Source organism: Hydra vulgaris, chromosome 08, assembly GCF_038396675.1.
Source record: "Hydra vulgaris chromosome 08, alternate assembly HydraT2T_AEP".
Lineage (NCBI taxonomy): Eukaryota > Metazoa > Cnidaria > Hydrozoa > Anthoathecata > Hydridae > Hydra > Hydra vulgaris.
In genome coordinates, this window is record NC_088927.1 from 62,813,789 (window position 1) to 62,838,268 (window position 24,480).

The 24,480-nt window shown below is 26.8% G+C and overlaps 1 protein-coding gene across 1 annotated transcript in view; it reads left to right on the forward strand.

Annotated features, from left to right (window-relative positions):
- The first annotated feature begins 2,786 nt into the window (after positions 1–2,786).
- The window catches only part of LOC100202139 (protein mono-ADP-ribosyltransferase PARP3), a 67,008-nt gene continuing 45,314 nt past the window's right edge, over positions 2,787–24,480 (forward strand). The window contains exons 1-2 of the mRNA XM_065804139.1: positions 2,787–2,958; positions 10,867–11,017. Coding sequence (XP_065660211.1) covers positions 2,807–2,958; positions 10,867–11,017 — 303 coding nt within the window. The 5' untranslated portion in view covers positions 2,787–2,806. The remainder of the gene's footprint in view (positions 2,959–10,866; positions 11,018–24,480) is intronic.

A 24,480-nucleotide genomic window follows, 5' to 3' on the forward strand; every position in this document is an offset into this window, starting at 1 on the left:
TAAACATGTCTGATGCAAGATGGGACATTTAGCTGAAAAAAAACAACTGGAAAATGGGCAGTAAAGAAGACTTTGAAGTTATGATCATTTTCATCAACATTAGACTCCTAGAAATATCAAAAAGAGCTTTAAATTTTTAGCTTTAAAATTGGTAAAGAAAAAGTGGTAAGTTAAATTTGATAAATACTAATTTAAAAACTTGATTAAATCTTGGTTGAATGATACTCCGAGGTGCTTTGTGATAAGACCGTAAAGACTTCATGGAGCACCTTAATAACTAAAAAATGAAAAAAAAATAAAAAAGCTACTGAGGCTAATCAAAAGTCTTTAAAAAGACGTCATTTTTTGAATGTCTTCATAAACTTATTATATTTTTTTTGGAAAAAGAGCTGAAGGGGAAAGCGTACTTGCTTTAAAAAAAAATCGAAAAATATAATTATTACAAAAAATAACTCATCAAAAAAAATAATGTTGGTTCCTCCTTTCATTTTTTATTATTTCTACATATCTAAATACTTGACTTAGTTGGTCTCTTTTGCTATGTCTTGCGTGGTATCCATGATAGTTGTATAAAAAGAGGCATTGATCATATAGATTTTCCTCTTCGAAGCTTTTATCAATTATTTCTTTTTGCTTCCTCTTATCATATATTTAACATGATTGCATATAATGAATACTTTTTTTTGTGTTCTTTTAATTTTTTTGAAAGGCCTTGCCAGTCTCTAATTCCCCATGTTTGCCAGTTTTATGGAGTTTTGAAAATAAGCAACAAAGTTTGCAATCTACCGCATCTAGTTTAGTAGAGTAACATAGCCACAATCTCTCAACTGTTCCATACTTTGTTGAAGTTTTATAAAACATTTCTGAAAATTTTGGACCCTCAACAGCTCAGCCCCCACCCCACCCCCTTCCGTGGGTTACGGGGTTTTGCGGTATGGTAGTTCCGCCATTGCCAACTATAATATAATAACATAAGCCAACTATGGAATCTGTTTTGAAGAGCAAAAGTATTAGTATTAACAATTCTAAAGATAAAAAATCAAATTAAGATATAAATTGCATTTATAGCAAAATATTTTTTTGGCTTTTAATTTTAAGTCCCAGTAATAAAACTACCAATTATTCGTTTTTATCAATAAAAACCAACAAGAAGGTAGGTTAATCTGTCTATTAACTTGTATTTCGCTAGCTGGGTTTATAATAAAACATACTTCTTTTTTCACTTGTATAATTAAAATTATACTTCCGATATGCAATGAGTGTTTCTATTAATGTTTTATATAAACTATTTAAAGTTGGTTTAAATTTTCAGTAGTTTAATATAATTTATAAGAAGCTATATTAATAATATAATTAAAATTTTTTAACGTACTCGTTAAAAAATTTTAATTATTTTATTTGGAATCGAGCAAAGTAGAAGTAGACATTATAATTTTTTACAGCCTTAAAAAAATGAGCATTTTACGGGGGGGAGGGGTTAGTGGTTTTGTAACGACTTCATACAGAATATGTTATTAATGTGTTACGTTGTTGTGACGAAGGGAGGAGGGGGTTGAAAATGGTCAAAAATTGCGTGACGTAATTTGTGGACGACCCCTTTGAATACACAATTTGTTTTCTGAGTTTGTCTCAATTTGTCTTCTGAGTTTTGATCTGTTTTAAAAACTCAATTTGTTTTCTCAATAAACTCATTTATGAAGTAAAGCTTGTTACGCAAGATACCTACTTTCGGTATGCTATCCGCGGCGGATATGCTATATGAAATAAATATAATATATATGTATGTTTAAATATATATAACATTATAATATGTATAATATATAATCATGCATACATGCACATACATACATTCACACATGCATACATTCATACATACATACATACATACATACATACATACATACATACATACATACATACATACATATATATACATACATACATACATACATACATACATACATACATACATACATACATACATACATACATACATACATACATACATACATACATACATACATACATACATACATACATACATACATACATACATACATACATACATACATACATACATACATACATACATACATACATACATACATACATACATACATACATACATACATACATACATACATACATACATACATACATACATACATACATACATACATACATACATACATACATACATACATACATACATACATACATACATACATACATACATACATACATACATACATACATACATACATACATACATACATACATACATACATACATACATACATACATACATACATACATACATACATACATACATACATACATACATACATACATACATACATACATACATACATACATACATACATACATACATACATACATACATACATACATACATACATACATACATACATACATACATACATACATACATACATACATACATACATACATACATACATACATACATACATACATACATACATACATACATACATACATACATACATACATACATACATACATACATACATACATACATTACATACATACATACACACATACATACATACTTGCATACATACATATACACACACATACATAGTATGTATATATGTATTATATACTTACATATATAATATATATACCTATACATTCCCATATAATATATGTTATATATAAATATATGGCATAATAAATATATGACATAAGCCTTATAGTTATATTATTTTTTATTTGAAAAATTGAATATAATTCATGCACTTTTTTTAAGTATTTGCAAATAATTATGCCTCCAAAGCGTAAAGTAGCACAGCAAAAAGCCTCAATAGAAGAAACTTTGCCAATAAAATTTTCTGACTTAAAAGTGCCTGAATTAAAAGCTGAGTGCCTAAAAAGAAATTTAGATGACAAAGGGAAAAAAGCAGAACTTATAGAAAGGTATTTCAATTATTGCTTTTTATTTTTATTAATTTATATTATTTTCCATTATAAAGCAATATAGTTTTTTAATGGTAAAAAAAGTTATAAAATACAACAATTCTACAAAAAATTATAAAATTCTCTAATTTAATAATAAATGGTCTTGCTGAAGAAACTATGGTCAAAAGTTTTTAATCACTCAAGTTGTTATAATTTTGTCAATTCTTATCTAAATGCTTATAACTTGGTATCAAAAGAGAAGTATAATAGTGGGCTAAAAGTTTATATTGTTCTCTAAATAAAGGGCGTATCTATAAGGCCTTCCCCAAGCTCAAGCTAAAAAAAAAGTTCAGAAATAAGATTTAAATAAAACATGTGATTATTTAAAAAAAAGAGACAGAATAAAAATATATAAAATTATTTTATCACATTAAAAGTTGAATCAGAGTATCTATTTCCTCATGTAAATAAACAGGTTCACCCTTCAACCCTAAAGTAAACATTAAAAAAAAAAGGTTTGTTATATATATTGTAATTTATTTGTGTTTTAGCTTTTAGTAAATAATTTTATTCTTAAATTCTAATGATGAAACTGATGAAAATAAATCATATTTAACAAAAGACTACACATAAAAAAAAGCCAGAACTCTATCTAGTTAAAGTTAGAGCAAAAAATCTCAAAATCAAAAACAATCCTGTTGGTTGATAGTTGCAGATAAAATAGAAAATGATTATATAACAATAAAACTACCATATGTTCCAAGACTAGGATCAAAATTAAGGAAAGAGTTCAGGAGATACAGCGTTATATTTACAGCACCGCCACTTTTAAAAACAATTATATGTAATAACAAATCTAAATTATTACCAAATAGTAAACCAGGTGTGTATAAGCTTACATGTTCTCTGGTGGTATTTATATTGGAGAAACAAAAAAATTATACAAAAAAGTATTCAAAAAAGTATCAGGTAAATAGCATGAAAGGCAATCAACGTCCTTCCAGAGCCACAGAACACTGCAAAGATTGCCACGATATATTTAATTGGATGCACCCCCAATCAATCGCACATAATTCTAACTACCGTGAAAGAAAAATAAGAGAATCCCTTGAGATTAATTATGTCCAAATGAATTACGAGATAAGGCGCTTCCCACCACTTCTGAATAAGGACAATGATGTTAAAATTGTGTCAAATAGCAAAAAAATTATTGAAATCTCAAAATAGTTTTCACCTTAATCAGTTATCTTTATAATGTCTTCTAAACAGTTTTTTACACACGTTTTTTTGTGAAATTTTTATTGTATTTTACTTTATGTCTGATGATAATCTGAGCTAATCAGACTGAAATATTACATAAATGAATTAAAAATTAATTCTTAGGTGTATTTTATGTTTTATATATTAAATTATTGTAATGATATTTTATAAATTAATTATTGTTACATTATATTCATTAATACAATAATACTTTTTTTTGAACACTTCAAGATTATTTATGTAATTTGTAGTCCTATTCATTTTGGAAATTATTTGCTTGATGATCACTAAATGAATAATTAATAAATGAATAACTAACTTTGTACTATTTGTATTGTGAAGCTTTGCACTAGCTATCTCTTCCTTTATTATTGCAGTAATTCAATTCATACGTCATTCAATTTTTGACTGTTTTTTACCTCCTCCTTGTCACAATAGCGAAACTTTTTAGTAGCAAGTTCTGCATGAGCCTTTATAAAACCACTAATTTAAGGACAACCGCTAATGTTCTAAATGTTTCATACTCCACTGTATTGAAACATTTGATAGTTAGTCAGTTTGATAGTTAGCCGTCAATAAAGAATTTTGTTGCATAATGCAGCATTAGTAGTTGCAGAAAAGATTAAATATTTAAAAAATATGAAATCAACCAAATCATACATTTTTAAACTTGTAGTTTCAAAACAAATAAGTGGTTCTTAATTAGTGTTGCCAGATGTCCCCTTACAAAGGAGAATACAGTAAAAATCTTTATTTTTATAGCTTTGGCACCGTATTCTCCAATGTATAAGCCAGACATCTGGCAACCCTATGCCTAATATTAGGGTAGGATATGTAAAAGGGCAGGTCAAATTACAACTTTTTTTGGAAACAAATTTTTGACATTATAGAGCAGAGGTCGGCAAATTGTGGGCCGCGGCCCAATTGTGGGCCTTTGCTACATAATTTGTGGGTCCCAAGCCACCTAACTGCATAATATACAAAGTAGTGTAGTTGTGGGCCTTTTAGTTGTTTTCCAGGCTGTAAAAATTATAAAGCCTCCTTATAAAATACTCCCTAACACCAGATCTTGACATTTTAGACATAGTAAAAAAATAATTTTAATGCACTCTAACACTGTAGCACTTTAAGACTTCTAATAAGATCCTTATACTTAAAAGTTAAATCATGCTAAAAAATTACTCTACAAAAATAAAAACATTCGAAAAGCACGTCAAAAATAATTAGAACATTCGAATTTGTTCAGATGAAGTAACTCAAACAACAATTTAATTAATTTAACGCTGTAAAAACTATTTCATATCAAATATACCAGTGGTAAAAGTTATCGTCTTTAGAATGTTTTTCGTACTTTTCTTGAATAAAAATACTACATTGTTTAGATTTTTTACGAAATAAGTATTATAAAAGAAATAGTCGGCAAATCTTTAATGTTTTAAATAACCGGTTTTTTAAAACGCACTATTTGGAAATTGAATAACCAAAAATTACTTGAGTATAACCAGTTATCGAGTAACCGGTTATCGAGTTTGGATGTTTTACTCAGAAGTTGCAACTCTGATAAATACACACATTAACTTGCAAAGATATGCCAGGTAAACATGAAGCGAAGCGTAAATATGCACGTCAGTGGAATGAAAAATGGGAGCTGATTTATTTCTTCACTGAGGGACCAAGTAACAATGCTCTATGTTTAATATGTAATGAGACTGTTAGTGAACTGAAAGGAACCAAGCTTGAACCTCATTTCGTATCAAAACATGAATTGTACAATATTAAATATCCTCTTGATTCAACAACCAGAAAAATAAAATACGACTCATTGAAAAGCTGTTTAGAAAAACAGAAAAATTTATTTCAACAAATGTCTAGCAGTGTTGATTGTGAAACTCGTGCCTCTAATATGGTGTCATGGATATTAGCAAAAAACCTGAAATCATTTACTGATGGTGAAATAATCAAAGAATGCATGATTGAAGCATCAAAATTTCTTTTCCCAAATGATAAAAAAATTCATGACAAATTTCAAAGTATGCACCTGTCCACGCGTACAGTTACTCGAAAAATTGAGAAAATGGTTGTTAATGTTTATGAACAATTGTCAAACAATCTGTCAGAAGCTGAATTTGTGAGTATCGCTCTCGATGAGTCTACTGACCTTGTCGGTAAAGCACAACTCTGTGTTTATGCACGTTTTATCACTACGAATTGTTGTTTATTTAAAGAACTGCTTGGAATTGAACCACTGGAAACAACTACAACTGGACAAGACATTTATGAATAATTGTTCAAAATATTAAAAAATAGGAAAGTGCCTCTTCAAAAAATATCTTCAGTTGTCACAGATGGTGCTCCTGCTATGATTGGAAGAATTCGAGGAGTTGTTACTTTGCTGAGAAATAGTGGTGAGTTTCCTAACAAATTTATATCATATCACTGTGTGATACGCCAGGAAGCACTGTGCGCTAAAGTTGCGACAATTGATGATGTAATGACAGCTGTAGTAAAAACAATCAATCATATATGTTCCAATGCACTCAAATGGCATCAATTTCGTGCGCTAATGGAACAAATTGAAGATGAACATGGTGATCTTCTTCTTCACTCAGAGGTGTATAGACAAAAAATAATTAATTTACTATTACAATCAAAAATGTTTGTCTATTTTTTGCAGGTTAGGTGGCTATCAAGAGGAAATATTCTTAACAGATTTTGGGAGTGTTTGCCAAGTGTACTGCAGTTCATGGTAACTCAAAAATTTTCATTCATTACAATGTCTATTGATAATTTTAAGTGTAAACTGGCTTTCCTTTGCGACATCACAGCACAATTCAATGTTCTGAACAAGAGATTACAAGGCCGCCGTGTGCTGGTTTGTGATTTGATCAACCGCATCACTGTGATGAAGACAAAACTTAATTTGTACAAAACTCAATTTGCATCTGGTAGTTGTACTCATTTTCCTACTTTAAATGAATGTCAACCATCATGGGAAATGTTATCGTCATTTTCATTAATAGTGACTGCTCTGTATGATCAATTTGAAAACAGATTTAATGAATTTGAAGACTTAAAAAAGCATATGGTTTTTTTGTGTTATCCATTTGACTTTGATATGAATGATATTAGTATTCTAAAGGACTTTGAAGAAGCTGATATTTTAAAAGCAGAGGATGAACTAATTAACTTTCAATGTGACGACGAGTTGAGAAGAAAGACACCAAAAAAAGATGAGTATGGCACTTTTGATGAAAATTTCATTATTTTCTGGCATGCTGTCATGAAGGAACGTTTTCCAGTTCTTAAAAAACATGCAAATAGACTTATCTGTATGTATGGCACTAGTTACCAATGCGAACAAACATTCTCAGCCATGAAAATAATAAAAAATGTTTACAGAACAAGACTGACTGACACTCATTAGAATGACCTTGTGCTAGCTGCAACAACAAAATACTCACCAAATTTTTAATTGTGTTTTATGTGTTTTTTTTCTTAAGTATGTATTTTGTATTGATACAATTATTAGTTCTATAATCTAATTCTATACTATATTCTGTTATATAGGTAATATAACCTATTTTATATATAATTTGTTTATTGCTGTGGGCCGCAACTAAAACAAGAATTTTGCAAGTAGGCCCCTTTGAAAATATGGTGCCGACCACTGTTTTAGCTTTAAAGAAGCTTTAAAGAAATGTCCAAAGGCTTTACACTAAACATTTATGGTGGCATTTCTGACATAGTGTTATAAATTAAAGACTCAATTATTTGATATATAAAAAATATAATTGAGAGGAAAAACTCCATAGTCATGGCGAAATAAAGAAATACAAAATAAAATATCCGCTAATAATTTTTAACTTTATTTTTAAGTAAGGTATTACCATTATTTTAAAAATATTCTCCTGCAAAAATGGTCTGGGTTTTATACTAAAATGCAAATATTTTATTTAAAATGTTCCTTAACTATAGTGCTCTAACCAAATTTAATAGTCAATTTATTCGACTATGGACTTCCTACCAATCGGCTAAAAGTCGATTTAGTTAAGTAAAAATCTTAAAATCCTTATACCTTTTCATTAAATTTAACTTTTCAATCTTTAATTTTTGTTTGTTCATTTAATAACAATGGTATGTAGTATTATAAAAATTACCTAGTTTTTTGTTTACTCTCTTAAAAATTTATCAAAATTAATTAATAAAAATTCAAAGCATGTTAGCATTATTTATACCTAGTTAAACTTTCAATTATATATTTCGTTAATTTTTTTTCTTTTGTTTACTTGATGCTTATGATTTTTATAAATACTTTCACACAGTGTTGCTCCAAGCTGGTTTGGGGACCTGGAGCAAATCTAAATTGTGAAGCTCCAAAATCTATATGTATCTATACAATCATATTTTAAATATGATTGTAATGACTTTTTACATATAGCAAGTATTTAAAACGGTCCGTAATCATTGGGGTCTGTTTTTGTCCACGTTTTTTCTCTAACTCAGAAATTATTCCTACTTTTGACATATGTTTGTTGAAGTATTTTTATACTCTTCAAAAGCTTCATAGAAACTCTGAGCTTGTTTTTTTCCTGTTGCTGCAACAAGAGGTATAACTTTAGGAGTAAGATATTCAGTGCCATAAAGGTTAGTGATAAGTTCTTTATTCACAGTCATATGAAGTTCTTTTTCTGTTGAGTACAAGTTGTTTTTCTCTTTAGTACAAGTTTACTATCTTCTATTTATATTTCTCTTACAACATAAGTTTCATTATCAGTTTTACCATCAATATCAAAGCAAATAAGTTCTATGTTGTTTTAAATAGATTTTAAGTCTGATAAAACTTTAACCATCTTCTTTTGACTGTCTATTTTGGATTTGTCTATAACTAAAGTTGGTGTGATTGCTACATAATCAAACAGCTCTGAAAAATCAAACGTAAGAGCATTTCCTTGTTTAGCTCTAATTGAACTTCCTGTATCATTTCTAATCAAATCAATATTTGATTAGATATGATACAGGAATCATACTTTGATTTGATCAAATGATTAAATGCATACTTTGGAAGCTTCTAAAGATTGAAAAATCCTAATGATTTTCTTTTAGGCTCCATATCTGTGAGAAAAAATATTAAAGTTATGTCAAAAATTTTGTTTTTTGTTCAAGAAATGAATTTTAAATTAAAAAAATCACAGAATTCAACTAATTGACTTAAATTTGATACATTTTATCGAAACTCCGGTTTCTACTTTATAATTTGAAACTCATGCTTTAGTGAGTTACCACACTAGAGCTAGGCTGATTCTACACCAGATTCTCATGATGCCATCATTAGAAATTTGTAACTGGTTCCCTGTTGCAGTGGTTGTTTAAAATATAAAAGATATGTTTTTAGACCATTCATGATCAATTAAAACAAGTTAAAATGATCTTTTTGGATCAAATCTTATTCTATTTTTTAAATATAATCTGTCTTCTACAGGAGTCTAAATGTTAAATGATAATATCAAGCAACTTTTCTATGAAATTTATAATAATGTATTTTATCATTCTACTAATATGAAGCTAGTATTAGTTGTGCATTAAATATCAGTATCAGAACAGAAAATATTAAATGGTGAAATTCATAGTAATGTATACTAATAAAATTTATTTTATTCAAAAAAAATTTCCTTTTTTTTTTATCTAATGATCATAGGAGCTGGGAAATAGTGTCAAAAGGTCTTCCCAGTTTTTTAGAATGTTTCTGTTGCTACTTTACATTTATTTTGGTTTATTTGTCTGGATATTTTAAGAATTACTCTAACTTTTTTCTATGCAATAAGTGAACATTAAAGGTAACCAAAAATAAACTTTTTTTATATCATAATTATTTATTTTGGTATAAGTTTTACAGTTATATTGAAACTATAACTTGGATAACTGTTGTTTAGAAAATAAAGATCTTTAATAATCTGTCTGTGGGTAGTTCTTAACTGTGGGTGGTTCTAAACTGTGGGTGTATTTAAAATAGGGTTAGCATCTGCACCTTACTTATTTTTACCTTGTGTTATTACATTTTTTATGCTTTTTGGTCAATTTTTGAAGGAATAGGTCAAAAAGTCACTTTTTGACCTATTCCTTTAAAAATTTAACACTTGTTTGTGTAAATGGCGATCTTTAATTTTGTACAAAAATGCATATGGTAAAGATTACAAAGAATTTTTAATTTTATTTATCAATACTTAAAAATCATTTTAGCTCAGCCTAAACTTCTTTAAAATGAAAAAGCTTCAACCAAACACTTTTTTTTCACTAAATAAACAAATCTCTATATTACCAAACTTTTGATTCCAAAATCGACCTGCCCTAATATGTAATATCCATTAGTAAGGTATAATTTTTTACCTTCAAAGGTAAAAAATTATGCTTTTATAGAAAAAAATAATACCTTCAAGGTAGAAAATTTCTATGACAAATCATTATTTTTATGTAATTTTTTTACCTCAGAAGGCAGAAAATTATTCTTTACTAAGGGTATATCACATATCCTACAGTAAGTTAGAAGTAAAAGTGTAATTATACCTATTAATAATTTTTTATCTCTTTTAGTTTTTATTATTTGGTATTATCTTCTTTATTTTTACTTTCATTGTTTTTTTTATTTTTTAAATTCATTTTAAATATTAGATTAGAAGAATATGAAAATCAATCATCCAATACAGGTAATACTAAAAAAGTTAAAAAAGAGGAAGAAGAAGATGCAAAGCCAGTAACAATAAAAGATAAGCTTAAAGCTATTGCAGAAAAAGAGAAAGCTGATAAAAAGAAAATGTTTAAAGTAAGATTTATATAATTTGTATGAAACCTTTTTTTAATAATTAAAGGTGAATTTTTTTTTGTTGTTGGGGTTTAAATCCTCCTATTAAAATTAATGAGTTTTTTAAATTATTTTTTAAAGAACTAACTTTTTTATAATTTTTGAAAAGCTTTAAAAATTACTGCTAATGAATTTTATCAAATTATTAACCAATATTACACTTGGGAACAAAATTTTTGCAGACATTTGTATTTAACTGTTTTTTTTGGTACGGAATCCTAAACTGATTTTAGCTTTTCTCTATTACATCAAATTTTTTATTCATAGAGTCCTCATATTTTTGAAAATTATGAGAAGTAATGTACTTGTTAATGACATGTGGTCACTTTATAAAAAATACAAATGTCAAAAAATTAAATAATTTTTATAAAAAACTCAAATATTAAGTACAAGAAATTAAGAAATACAATGTTTATATATTTTGCATTGCAGAAAATGTAGTTTAGTACTCATGTTACAACCAAGTGCTTTATAGCTCTCTAATAGTTTCTGAACAGTTTCTGCTTAATTACTTGCACATGTATCTCCAAGAAAGTTCTTGACAACACAGTCAACACCACAGTCTTAAGAGGCCTAGTTTTATGTGCAGAGGTGGGATTATTATTTTCTTTCTGTCAAAAATTGGCTCATTTAGAATTTTAGGATTTCCAAGTTTAAGATCTGATCTTCAAGGCCAATTATCTCTATTCACTGCTTTTATTGAGTTCTGCTATCCCACATGCAAAGAAAGCAGGGATACTTTGTTTACTTGCATTGCTGGCCAAGAAAAAAGTTCACCATTAAAAGGTCAACACAGATGACCCAGTTGTGTTAGATATATTGCAAACTTCGAAAGTATGATACCTCCACTCCTTTTTTAAGCAAGTTTTTCTCATTTAGTCTTGCAACTAGAATTTCTGAAGTTTTTTTGAGAGATCCAAATCACGTGTTAAATCAGGTGCCAAATCATTTAATTCAGCTGATCAAATCCCCATGAACTGAATATTCAAGAGTTTCAAAATCTATATCATTGCTTCATTGCATTCTTCAACATCAATCAGGTCTTCTACATGTAACTACTTGGTAGTTGTTTAAAAACTAGCACTGGAATTTTAACAAGTTAAAATCATTTTTTGTTAAATCCTGATGTATTTACTAAATGAATGTAACAAACTCTACAATGATCTTTTTGCTCTTGCCAAATCATTGGAGTACCAAATATCAACTTTTTGGCCCGTAGACCTAAACTCTTAACACATTTTTTTGCATACTTTTTGAGGGGCCCATGCCTTGTCTTGATCACCAAGTTTTACTTTAAAATATGCAAATTATGCTCGTTTGACAAATGTACTGATGTAAAATAAAGTGATATATTTACATACCCATTTAATTTAGTAAAACACTAAGAAGAAATTGTTATAAGCTTAGAAAACTAAAAAAAAACAGCATACATTGAAATAATACTTGAATATATTGATTGTGCTGACCAAATGGAAGCTGTAAACGCCACTAGCCACACTTTTTTCAATTGTAAATTTTTGCCAATCAGAATCAATGTAAACAAAGTTTTACTACAGCTAAAAAATGGATTTTTTTTATCTGTAAGATGAGCCATACAGGAAAAACTTGATATGCTGGAAAAAAACTTATAAATTAAAATTGGCACGCTAAATCCGAAGGCAAGTTCAGAATTAGCCAATAAGTTTAAAACAGCATAAGAGTCAAAGTAAACATAAAAAAAGTTTCAAATTGTTCTCCAATGAAATATTTTTACATAATTTTATTTATATATGATTATGTATTCACCTTTTCTTATTTAACTGTGTTGTAAGTATGTCCAAATTACAACAACAAAAATATTTTCAGACTCAGAGGTTTTTTTTGAGCACCTTCCACCTATTGTAGAGACCTGAACTTTTTTTTCATAACATGATCTGCCTAACATTTTGTATAAATGTGATCCATAAGCTGCTAGATTGCTTGGATCATGAGAAATAGTTTGTTAAGTTTTTTTTGTCTAGATTTAAATAACTTATATAAAAAAATATTTTATTAAATATACTCAAAGCGATTTGATAATTTTAAACAGATTAGCTGCTAGCAAATTAAAAATATTGGCAAATTGTGTTTTAAAATTAAATATAAGTTAATCGAAGAAAATGTGCTTTACTATGTAGCATCTTAATACTTTACAATTAAAGCATTTCAAAACAAAGCTTGGCTAAGAGAAGTTCTAAGTGAATAATAAAGTTACATTACACTAACAACCAATAACAACTGATATATTGTGAATTAGTTTGATAATAAAATTAGTAAAGTGGAAAAAATTATTAAGTTTAAGCTAGGGAAAGTAGAAAAGTAAAGCTTATTAAGAAAAAATAGTTGTTAAAAAATATTTTTTTTAAAAAGTACACCTTTTCTTCAAATGGACAAAAAAGAGAAAATAATTTTTTCTTTAGATTTGACCCATTTAAGCTTAATTTTATAAAACTACTCCTCGGAAATGTCACTAATTGCATTATAAAAGTAATAACGCTATAATAGTGTAAAAGTTTTTAGTATTATTTGAATATCCACTATATTTTTTCTAGATGCTTTTCTACTTCAATTAAAATTTGGGTTTACTTATGTTGTTTAAACAAAGAATGAATTACAAAAGTTATAAGTGCGTTATAAAAGTAATTACACTATTATAGTGTATTACTTTTATAATGCAGTTAGTGACTAGAGTGTTATTACTTTTGTATCCGTAAGTTTATTGATTTGTTTTGTTTTTATAATTTATTTGCTAACAAATTTAATCTAATTTGCTCCATAAAAACAAAGTACACAGTTTTGCATAAACTAAAGTTTTGAAGACCAGATATTTTTCCAGATTACGCAAATCGCGATCGCTTAATTCAACCCTTGGTATATTTATACATTATTTTAAAGCGTTACCCATAACAGGCCTTGCTTTAAATAAAAAATGCTTAACACAATAGTCTAATGTGAATTTGACATCATAAAATTCTCTTTACTATTCTATTTTTTAAATTACTGCAATAATATTAATTACCACAAAACAAATTAAATGTTATTTAACTTTAAGGGAATGTTTATTTTTTTTTTTTTTTTTTTATATTAAATAATTAAATTTAATATTACATTAAAAAAAATGTTTGATATAAACAAATTTCTTTCTTTTCTCTACATTTGCATTAATGAATAATATGTTGAATTTTTGAATCTTCAAATGATTATTTCATAAATTTCTATTTTTTCTATTTTTTTATTTAAAAAAAATCATAGAGTAATAAATAAAACAATTACATTAATTTATTTACTTTATTTATTAAAAGTTTATTTTTTTATTAACGATTTTGTTGTGAAAGCAAAGATTATTTTTCCAAACATCATTAATAAAGTTATATCGCTGTATATATCGTTTATTAAAAAATAATTGCTGCGATTTAACTTGTGTTGTAAAAAAAAAAGTTTAACTTACTTTTTGTGCAAATTTTTGATGCAGCCGTTTATTTAAAATTTAATTTTGAGTAAAAAAAATGTTTAGGAAGGAAAACAATTGCGATAAAAATGAGCTAATTTTTTTTTTAAGAACAAATAAAATTTAAATATTGAACAATATTTTTAAATAAATTTGACAGTTGAGTTAAACCCAAGCATTAACTTTAATTTTAAACTTAAATATATTTTTTAAATCAAAATTAAGTTACATTTTTTTTAAATCAAAATAAAATTACATATTTTTTTATCAGAATAAAATTATATATTTTTATTAAATTAGTTTTAAATTAAATCATACATTTTTTAACAGAAATAATTTGTATTATTATGATCTTTGCTTCAAGCTTAAAGTATTAGTGTTTTTCAAGCTAAAAAATCAATCATTACTATAAAATAAAAAATAAAAATTTTTTAAATTTTATTTGAGTTTTTTTTTCATTAGTAAATAGCGCTTATATCTATCATAATTGTTGTTCAAACTTTTGTTGCAAATATTTTTACATAAACATCATTCAAAAGTTAATGTGATTTTTTAAAAAATCAATTAATTTTATCTTACCACTTATAGAATAATTTCAAAGTTAAAAAATGATAAAAAGTTGCTTAACCAAAATCGCTTAATGCTTACATAAAATCTCTTAATGCTTACATAAAATCTCTTAAGGCGTATGTAAATCGCTCTATGCTTAACGATTTAAAACAAGGCCTGCCATAATATTATAAAAAAGATGAAAAAAGTAAAAATAAAAGATCCAAAGTTTATTATTTCAAATTGAATTAAAAATTTAAATAATCTTAGAGTTTTTTTTGTGTGTTTTAATTTTTTTTCTTTCTAAAAACATGTTAATAGCCATGGTTAAATTGTCAAAACAATATTATTATTTGTGTGGTCATACAATGGTGTGATCCCACGCCTTCCTGATCAAGTCCCTCTCTCTCTCTCTCTTTCTCTCTCTCTCTCTCTATATATATATATATATACATATATATATATATATATATATATATATATATATATATATATACATATATATATATATATATACATATATATATATATATATATATATATATATATATATATATATATATATATATATATATATATATATATATATATATATATACATATATATATATATATGTATATATATATATATATATATATATATATATATATATATATATATATATATATATATATATATATATATATATATATATATATATATCTAGGATTGTACTAAAGGTGGGGACAGCTGGGCCATGGGCAGAGGCGCCAAATTTAGAAGAGGGCAAAATTCCCCAAAATATAAATTAAAAAAAATAATTTTCACTTAAAAACAAGTTTTTATGGCAGTCTGTTGATAAAAAATTAATGAAAATTGCCCCTTACATAAACTATTAAAAATTAAAATAAACTGAATTTTGTTCAGTTAATGAGCTATTAATAACCAGTTAATAAGCTAATGACTATCTTAGTGTTAAAGGGTGCTCTTAAGAACATATTTTACAGTCTTCTCTGTTTAGCCAGTGCTTTTGCGCTTGCCCACACGCCCACAAAAACTTTGGCGAGCGCATAAAAAAGCGCTTGCCAAAATATAAAAGAATAAAAACTTTTTTGTTCATTTGTTCAAATTTTATGAAAAATGTTTTTCTTACTAGTTTTTCTTTTAAATTACTTCATCTAGTATTTATTTAAAGCATTCTTTTTGCTATTTTTGTTTCAGTTTAAATAGCAGAAAAAAATGAATTTTTAAATTGCGCAGGCTAGCTTGAAAAAGACTCTCCGGCCAGCGCTTTTTTGTGCGCTGGCATTAAATTTTATACGGAGAAGACTGCCTTTAACACTAACATAGTTCGTATATATTTATAAAATTATCTTATTTATTGGAGAACATTTAGTACTAATTTTATTTATACTTGTTATACTTCGAGACTATATGGACAGTCCCATCATCAGACAATAACGTTAGAATATTTTTACAAAATCGTTAAAAGGAATAGTTAAAAAAAAAAGGAAAAATGTTATTTTTTAAATTGCATAAAACTAATTGTTGATTTCCAAAACTTAGTTAAAACATAGTTGAAAACTTGTGAACATTAAAAAAAAATTATCCAGAGCTTACTTTAAGAAGAACAAAAAACATTGTCTAGAAAGTGATGAGAAACTACAAAATTGTTTCAAAAAGTGGTTGGTAACAAACAAAGCTTTCAACCCAGGGATCCAGCAACATGGTCTAAAGTAATGATAAAAAAGAGATTTTTTTATTCAGCATGGGCCAGAGCAAGAAAGTATAGAATTTTTTCTAAATACACTATGTGGTTCGATGCCAGCTCTAGCCCGACAAGCGACATTGGTATGGAAGGAGGCGTAAACTTCTTGTTAAATGCTCTCCAGCAGTGCTCTGTGATAAACTGTAAGGACTTCTGGAAGCACCTAAAATAACTACAAAAAAAAAAGTGATTTTGACAACAAAATTTAACACTTTAAAAGAAAATGGTATAAAAAAATTCATTCTAATGGTGATTAAATTTGTTTGCTATTGATTGCTGTACAGTAATAAAAAAAATTTACTATTTATTTTTGCTGTTTGTTATTTGTTTTTTTCTGTTGTTTATTTTTTAACTGCTCAAAATGCCTACATAGGTTCAATGTAAATCTACTATTAAAATTTTTGTTAGGTTATTAAAATCATAATTGGACATCAATTTCAGAGATTTCTATAAAAACAGTTATTTGTAGTTTTTAAAAGTGTTTCAGGAGTATCAATTGAATTCATAGCCAATAGACTCATATTGCCCTGTGTAGATCACATTTTTATTATTTTTTATAAAATTATTATATATATTAATTTATAAAAAATCATGATAAAAATCATTGAGTACATTAAATTAAGTTAATTAAAAGTTAATTAATCATAAGTTTGAGAATGTTTGCATAAATGCTTTACAAAGTAAACAACTATTTTATATCTGACAGCTATTTCCCAAAGAATGTAATGCTTTTTGGTTGTTCAATTACCACAGTTTTCTTTACCTTTTATCTAAATAATTTAAACATACATTTAAGTTCTTTAGAATATTTTTATGATGTTCAAACTTAAAAACCTTAGCACTTACAAGAAAATTACTCATGATGAAATTTTGTTAAAAAAAGCATTTTAAACTCAAATAAAACTTGATCAATAGTTCTTAAGTTGAATATTAGAGATAAGATTATTTATTCAATTCATCTATTAATTTTGCGACAAAAGTTTTATGTTTAAATGAAAGAAATTACTGCACTTTTCTTAATAATTAATATGTCCCGTTATTTGAAAATTTAAATAGATTACAAAATATTATTACATCTTCAATGGCCATCTTAAGAAATCCATAAAATCAAAAGCATAGCCATTGCTTTTATAGAAAGGGGAAGATGAAGCTAGGTATCAAGTGTTTTGAAAATATGAGTTTTTGCAAAACTTACACTAATGAAGCAGTATGTTTTATCATAATGATTCATTGCTGGCATAAGTTTTTAGTTTGCAAGAATTGTAAAAAAAATAATTGTCATCTGTCATTAGATCACAATGGTTTACACATACGCAATAACCCCGACCGTAATTTTAATTTTTAGGTGCGAAGGAAACAAACTTACTCGAGCAAAATCACTTTTAAAATGTTTAGAATAACCAAAATTTGTTTTTTAAAACACAATACAGATTCATTTCCACTCAAATTTTTAATTTTTTTGTTGAGTTATTATATGAAATGCTGTATTGTCCCATTTTTACCTACTCTTTTTTATTTCAAAATTATTTATTGTTGTATAACTAATAGATTTTTACTGGTACAATACCTAATGATACAAAGCTCTATACCAGAAACTGTTATATGTTTTAAAATAAATTTTTTAAAGGTGCTCCCAGAAGTCCCTACGGTCTTATAACAGAGCACAGCGGAACTTTTATTACCTTTTTTTTCAAAGTTTAAAATTTTTTGATATAAATCTTTGTTCACCAATTTGAATAAAAATATACTCAAGAACTTTTGAAAAAAATTTTTTAATATGTTAATTCACCTCCCTAAGGCCAAGAACTATAGTCGAGGAGGCTACTTTAATTGTGGTTACATCCCTCTCTCAACTTTATAACTCCAAAACATGAATTTTGATGAGCAAGCCACTACACAGAGAAACAAGTTACCTAGCAAGCTGTTCTAGTAAAATAAAATAGATTTTAAAACACCAAGAACAAACAGAACAATCATGATTCTAAAGATAGATAAGAAAATATTAATTAGACTTGCATTATCACATTTACCACTATGGTTCCGATCTATATATATATATATATATATATATATATATATATATATTATATATATATATATATATATATATATATATATATATATATATATATATATATATAAATATATATATATATATATATATATATATATATATATATATATATTATATATATATAAATATATATATAAATATATATATATATATATATTTATATATATATATATATATTTATATATATATATATTTATATATATATATATATATTTATATATATATATATATATTTATTTATATATATATATATATATTTTATATATATATATATATATATATATATATATATATATTTATATATATATATATATATATTTATATATATATATATTAGGGCGGGTCATACTTTTTTTTTTTAAAGTTGCTAACCTGGCTATGGTCTAAAAAGTTGCTCTAGGTGCTACTTATTGTAAAAAGGCCAAAAACATTTAAAACAACAGGTGTCTTGTACTTGCAACTTTACCGCAAAGATTTACCCTTTAATGGCTTATAGCTAAAAATATAAGAAATTCATCAAGCACTTAATATGATACAAAGGCCATATCCATGGCTAGCGCAAAAAAGTATTTTTTTGGGGGTTTTATAAGCATTTTTTGCTTACTATAAAAAAAAGTTAAAAAAAAAGATGCACCCCCTTAATTGCGGCCCTGTCAACGATAAGGGGGTGTTATCGACGTCGAAACATAAAATTCACTTAAATGGTGAAGTTCTAGATATTATTAGTTCAATGAAACAATATAATCAAACGTAATTTACAAAAAGTCTGATTTACAGCTAACATTAGGTAGTTCTGTTCTTGATGCAGTACACTGTAAAATCATTCCATGTCGCGATTTATGCCCAAAAACGGTTGAGCTTGCTGCAGAGATATCTTGGATAGCACGCTCAACTGCCTGAGAGTGACAGGGTATACCAAAAATGAAATCAAACTGACAGTGTTGAAGTTTTTCACTTTCAATAGCTGCTAGCAACGGTGGTGGTGTGAGGTTAGCTGTAGTCCAGTCAATCATATCAACGTAAGTCAAAGCATTGGCGTTTAGCTTGATACTTGACTTATCAAAAACACGCACAGAAGAACTACACGAAGTACTTCTCAAATTAATTATTTTTTCACAACAGAAATGTCGCACAGAATCATCATTGTCACAAACACCAGAAAGAAGAATGTTTTCGGAGTGGGCAAAGTAGTTGTTGTTCTGCAACACAGGCTCTAATATTTTCCAATCTTCTGCTCCAAGCTCATGACACTGCTTCAGCAAGTAAAAAAAGTTCTTTGCACCATCAGCGCAAGAAGGATGACTCTTGATATTGAACCATGAAGGAGCGTAAACATTTACTATAAAGCGTACAATTTTGTATAGTGATGGGGAACAGACTTCTTTTGACATATACAATCTCAAAATTCTGTTGGCTTTTGTCAGCCACCTAGCATGGTTTAAATTTTCTGGCATTGCGTTCTGTAAAGACCTAATTTCATCACTATTTGTATAACCTTGCTGCACTGCTAAGCATGCTCTAAGAAGATATATTTGATCTGTACTTAGACTGTTTTTAACCTCATCATTAATCTCAACCACTTTTCCTAACATAGCTTTAAACTTTGAAATTAGTAAATCCTTGGGGTCAAAGTCTAGCGCACTCATAATTACACCACTGGAACTACTAGGACCTCTTGTACATCCTCCATCAATAGCAGAAATGTATTTCCGAAATGGTAGTTCATTAGCATGCAACAGGCAAACAAGCCATTGCAGTGGTCTTGCAACGCCTTTCTCTAATTTTCGAATCACACCATTTCATTTGCCTGTATTGGTTACTGTACCGTCACAAACAACTGCTAGTAGCGTACTTGCTGAATTTGTATTTGCAATTATCGATAATATCTCATTTGCAACGTCAACTGCTTTACCTGTTTCTGGCATTACATGATCAATGTAGTTATTGTTTGGAAATGATACAATAACATAATGTTCTTCCTTTATGCTTCTACGTATACCAGACTTCTCAACAAAAGTTAAGTCTTTCTTCCCATCAAATCCAATACAAATTAGTTCTTGCATCTCGGCAGCATGCTTAGAAACTTGTTTCTGCCGCCAAAGACCTCTCTGACGTCTAAGTTTTGCAGGATCTATTGCAGTTTCTGCCGACAATAGCTTCATATCTTTTAGCACTGCATTCACTACAAGACAAGCTTCTCTGTTACTAATCTTGCATCTGTCCAAAGCTTTGCACAACTCCGGATATTGTTTCATGTTTCTGGGTGCTGCAACACCATCATCAGATACACCACTGGAAATTTCATAATCAAGAACTTCATCACCCATGTTTAGTTCAAGTTCTACGTCCTCACCACCATCATCATCAGCATCATCACTCATGTTGTTGTAGATATAATTTATTTTTGTCTCATATTTTATTTTCTGATTGCGCTCAAATTTTAAACATTTGACTGCTCTCATTTCTTTCTTCTGCAACATACCTGTAGCTTTTATATCTATAGCACCCTATATTACATTTTCCTTTCAGTTTTTTTGGTCCAACAAGAAAGACCATTCTGTTGGAGGTATTTTATGCGACAGTGGACAAATACATTGTGAATTCTCTTGTATACCGCTGTCAACACATTTACAAGTACATATATCAAATACAGTTTGTAATGATTTCAAACAGTCTTGGTAGTTGATGGATGTCTTCTTAGAACTGGGATATTTAGCAAGACCCTTAACTTTATCAATCAATTTCTTTATACGATTGACTACACTCTTTGTGTCAATTACTGGGATACTCGCAGTGTTGTAGATACTTACAACTTCGTGTGCTACAGCTGTCACTCTCTTCTGCATACAATCATATTTATTGTGCTTCAAGTAGTAGTCATACAGTCTGTAAACATCACTAGATGTAGGAAGTTGATTTTTTTTTGTAACTGCAGGCTGCCCCAGAACTGAGTGTTTAGTCCCAAGTCTTGTGCTGACGGACGCCATTTATTAATACTCAATACAATGGAAACCAACTTGTCCAAACAATATCATATAACAATTAGAAAAGATTGATTATAAACAACTGAACACTAATAAGTGAACACTAATAAGAATATGCCTTTATAAAATTGATATACGTTTTCACATTATTTCCACATTTTCAACTACAAGTTGCAAGTACTTACTGAGCTTAAAATTTAAAAAATCTTATGGTCCCTAGATTTTGAACCAATAGAACAACTTTTTATGCTATAGCCACAAAAAAAAAAAAGTATGACCCGCCTTAATATATATATATATATATTTATATATATATATAACTATATATATTTATATATATAAATAAATATATCTATATATATATTTATATATATATATATACATATATATATTTATATATATATAACTATATATATTTATATATACTAAATAAATATATACTATATATATATCTATATATATTTATATATATTTATTATATATTATATTATATATTTATATATATATTATTTATACATAATATTATATTATATATATATATATATATATATATAAAAATCTAAATCTATATATTGTATATATATATATATATATATATATATATATAATATATATATATATATATATATATATATATATATATATATATATATATATTCATTTTATATATATAAAAAATCTTAATCTATATATCTATATATATATATATATATATATATATATATATATAGTACTATATATTCTATATATATATTCATTTACTATATATAAAAAATCTAAATCTATATATTGTATATATATATATATATATATTCATTTATATATATAAAAATCTAAATCTATATATTATATATATATATATATATATATATATATATATATTATATCATATATATATATATATATATATATATATATTCATTTATATATATAAAAATCTAAATCTATGTTTGGATTGGCAAAGAGTACAGATAATAAAAAAACGCATCATATTATAACAGATGCTGATTGCTTATACGAAATTTTAAAGTCAGCTTTAAAACAAAGCTGACTAAAAAAAAAATCTTCAGGACTTCATCACAACCTTCTGTGCCTAAATTTAATCTAGAATAAGAATCTAGAGAATGTTATTAACAAAGTTTTATTTTTGTAAGTTGATGAAGCAGACATCTTTCATATATGAGTTTAAATGTTGGAATAAGACACTAATTAAGAAGATATTTAGTATAGTACATGCATAAATATAGTAGAATACATGCATAAACTTGTATAAATATAGCTATTTTTAATTCAGTTATGGCAGTTCATGTATTGTAAAAACTCTAACATTTATGCAGCTTCATGATTATGTTAAACGAGAATGCTTTGCTAAAAATTGCAATGGATGGAGCCTAAATAAAAAAAAATACCCTAAAAAGTTTGCAGCCCCTTTCCTAAATACAAGTGTAATGTATTAAATATTTTAATTTACTACCTTAAAATAAACTCAAACTTATCAACAGGTCTTATATTTCATCTAAAAATCTTTAAGTATTAAAATTATTATGTGTAAAATTTACGATTCCCTAAATTAAGTGGAAAAAGTTTGAAAGTATTGTTTCATAGCTAGAAATATTTTGAAATTTTTTAATTATACATTGCTGACAGTTTTGTTATTGTTGTTATTTTGTGCACAGAATTTTTCAACTTAAATTTGGTTAAGTTTGTTTTAAGATATTCAATATTTACAACCGAGTGTAGCTTTCTCACTTGGTTGTTCTTGTATGGCTACAAACCATTTTATATAATTATATATATAAGTGAAAAATAGTTGTAATTTTAGAACACTTCAAAATTATTATATAAAATTTGAAACTTGTCAAAAAATTTAAATTTATTATAAAGTTGAAAATTGAAATATTTTATAAATTCATAACTCTTGCATTTGTTGTTGGGTTTGCAAACTTTTTGGGGTTATTTTGTTCCTATGCTCTAATCATCACAATTTTTTACAAAACATTCTTAATTGACATAAGCATGAACCTACATAACTTTGAAGATTTTTAAAATACCTGATCATATCTGAAACATATGGAAATCCTGCTCCTGCCCCTGTATATATCTAGTTTATATATAAATATTTATATATATATATATATATATATATATATATACACATACATACATATGTATATATACATATGTATATATACATATGTATATATATATATATATATACTATATATATATATAGTATAATTATATATATATATATAGTATATATATATATATACACACATATGTAAATATATATATATATATATATATATATATATATATATATATATAAATATATATATATATACATACATACATACATACATACATATCATATGCCAACTCCGACTTAAAACACCCCCTGCCTTGGGGTCTTGGTTGGTGTCTTGATAAAAATACTTATCAGATGTAAAATGCATCCGGCTACTGTCTTTTAGAAGGCCTCCTAGGCAAAGACCTAAGGGATAAACAGATTCTATTTGTTGACCAGCCTCGCACCCCTATCTCATCTATTAGGCTAGCAGGGATGTATTTATAATACATTGTTTCCAGTTTAGGATGTTGAA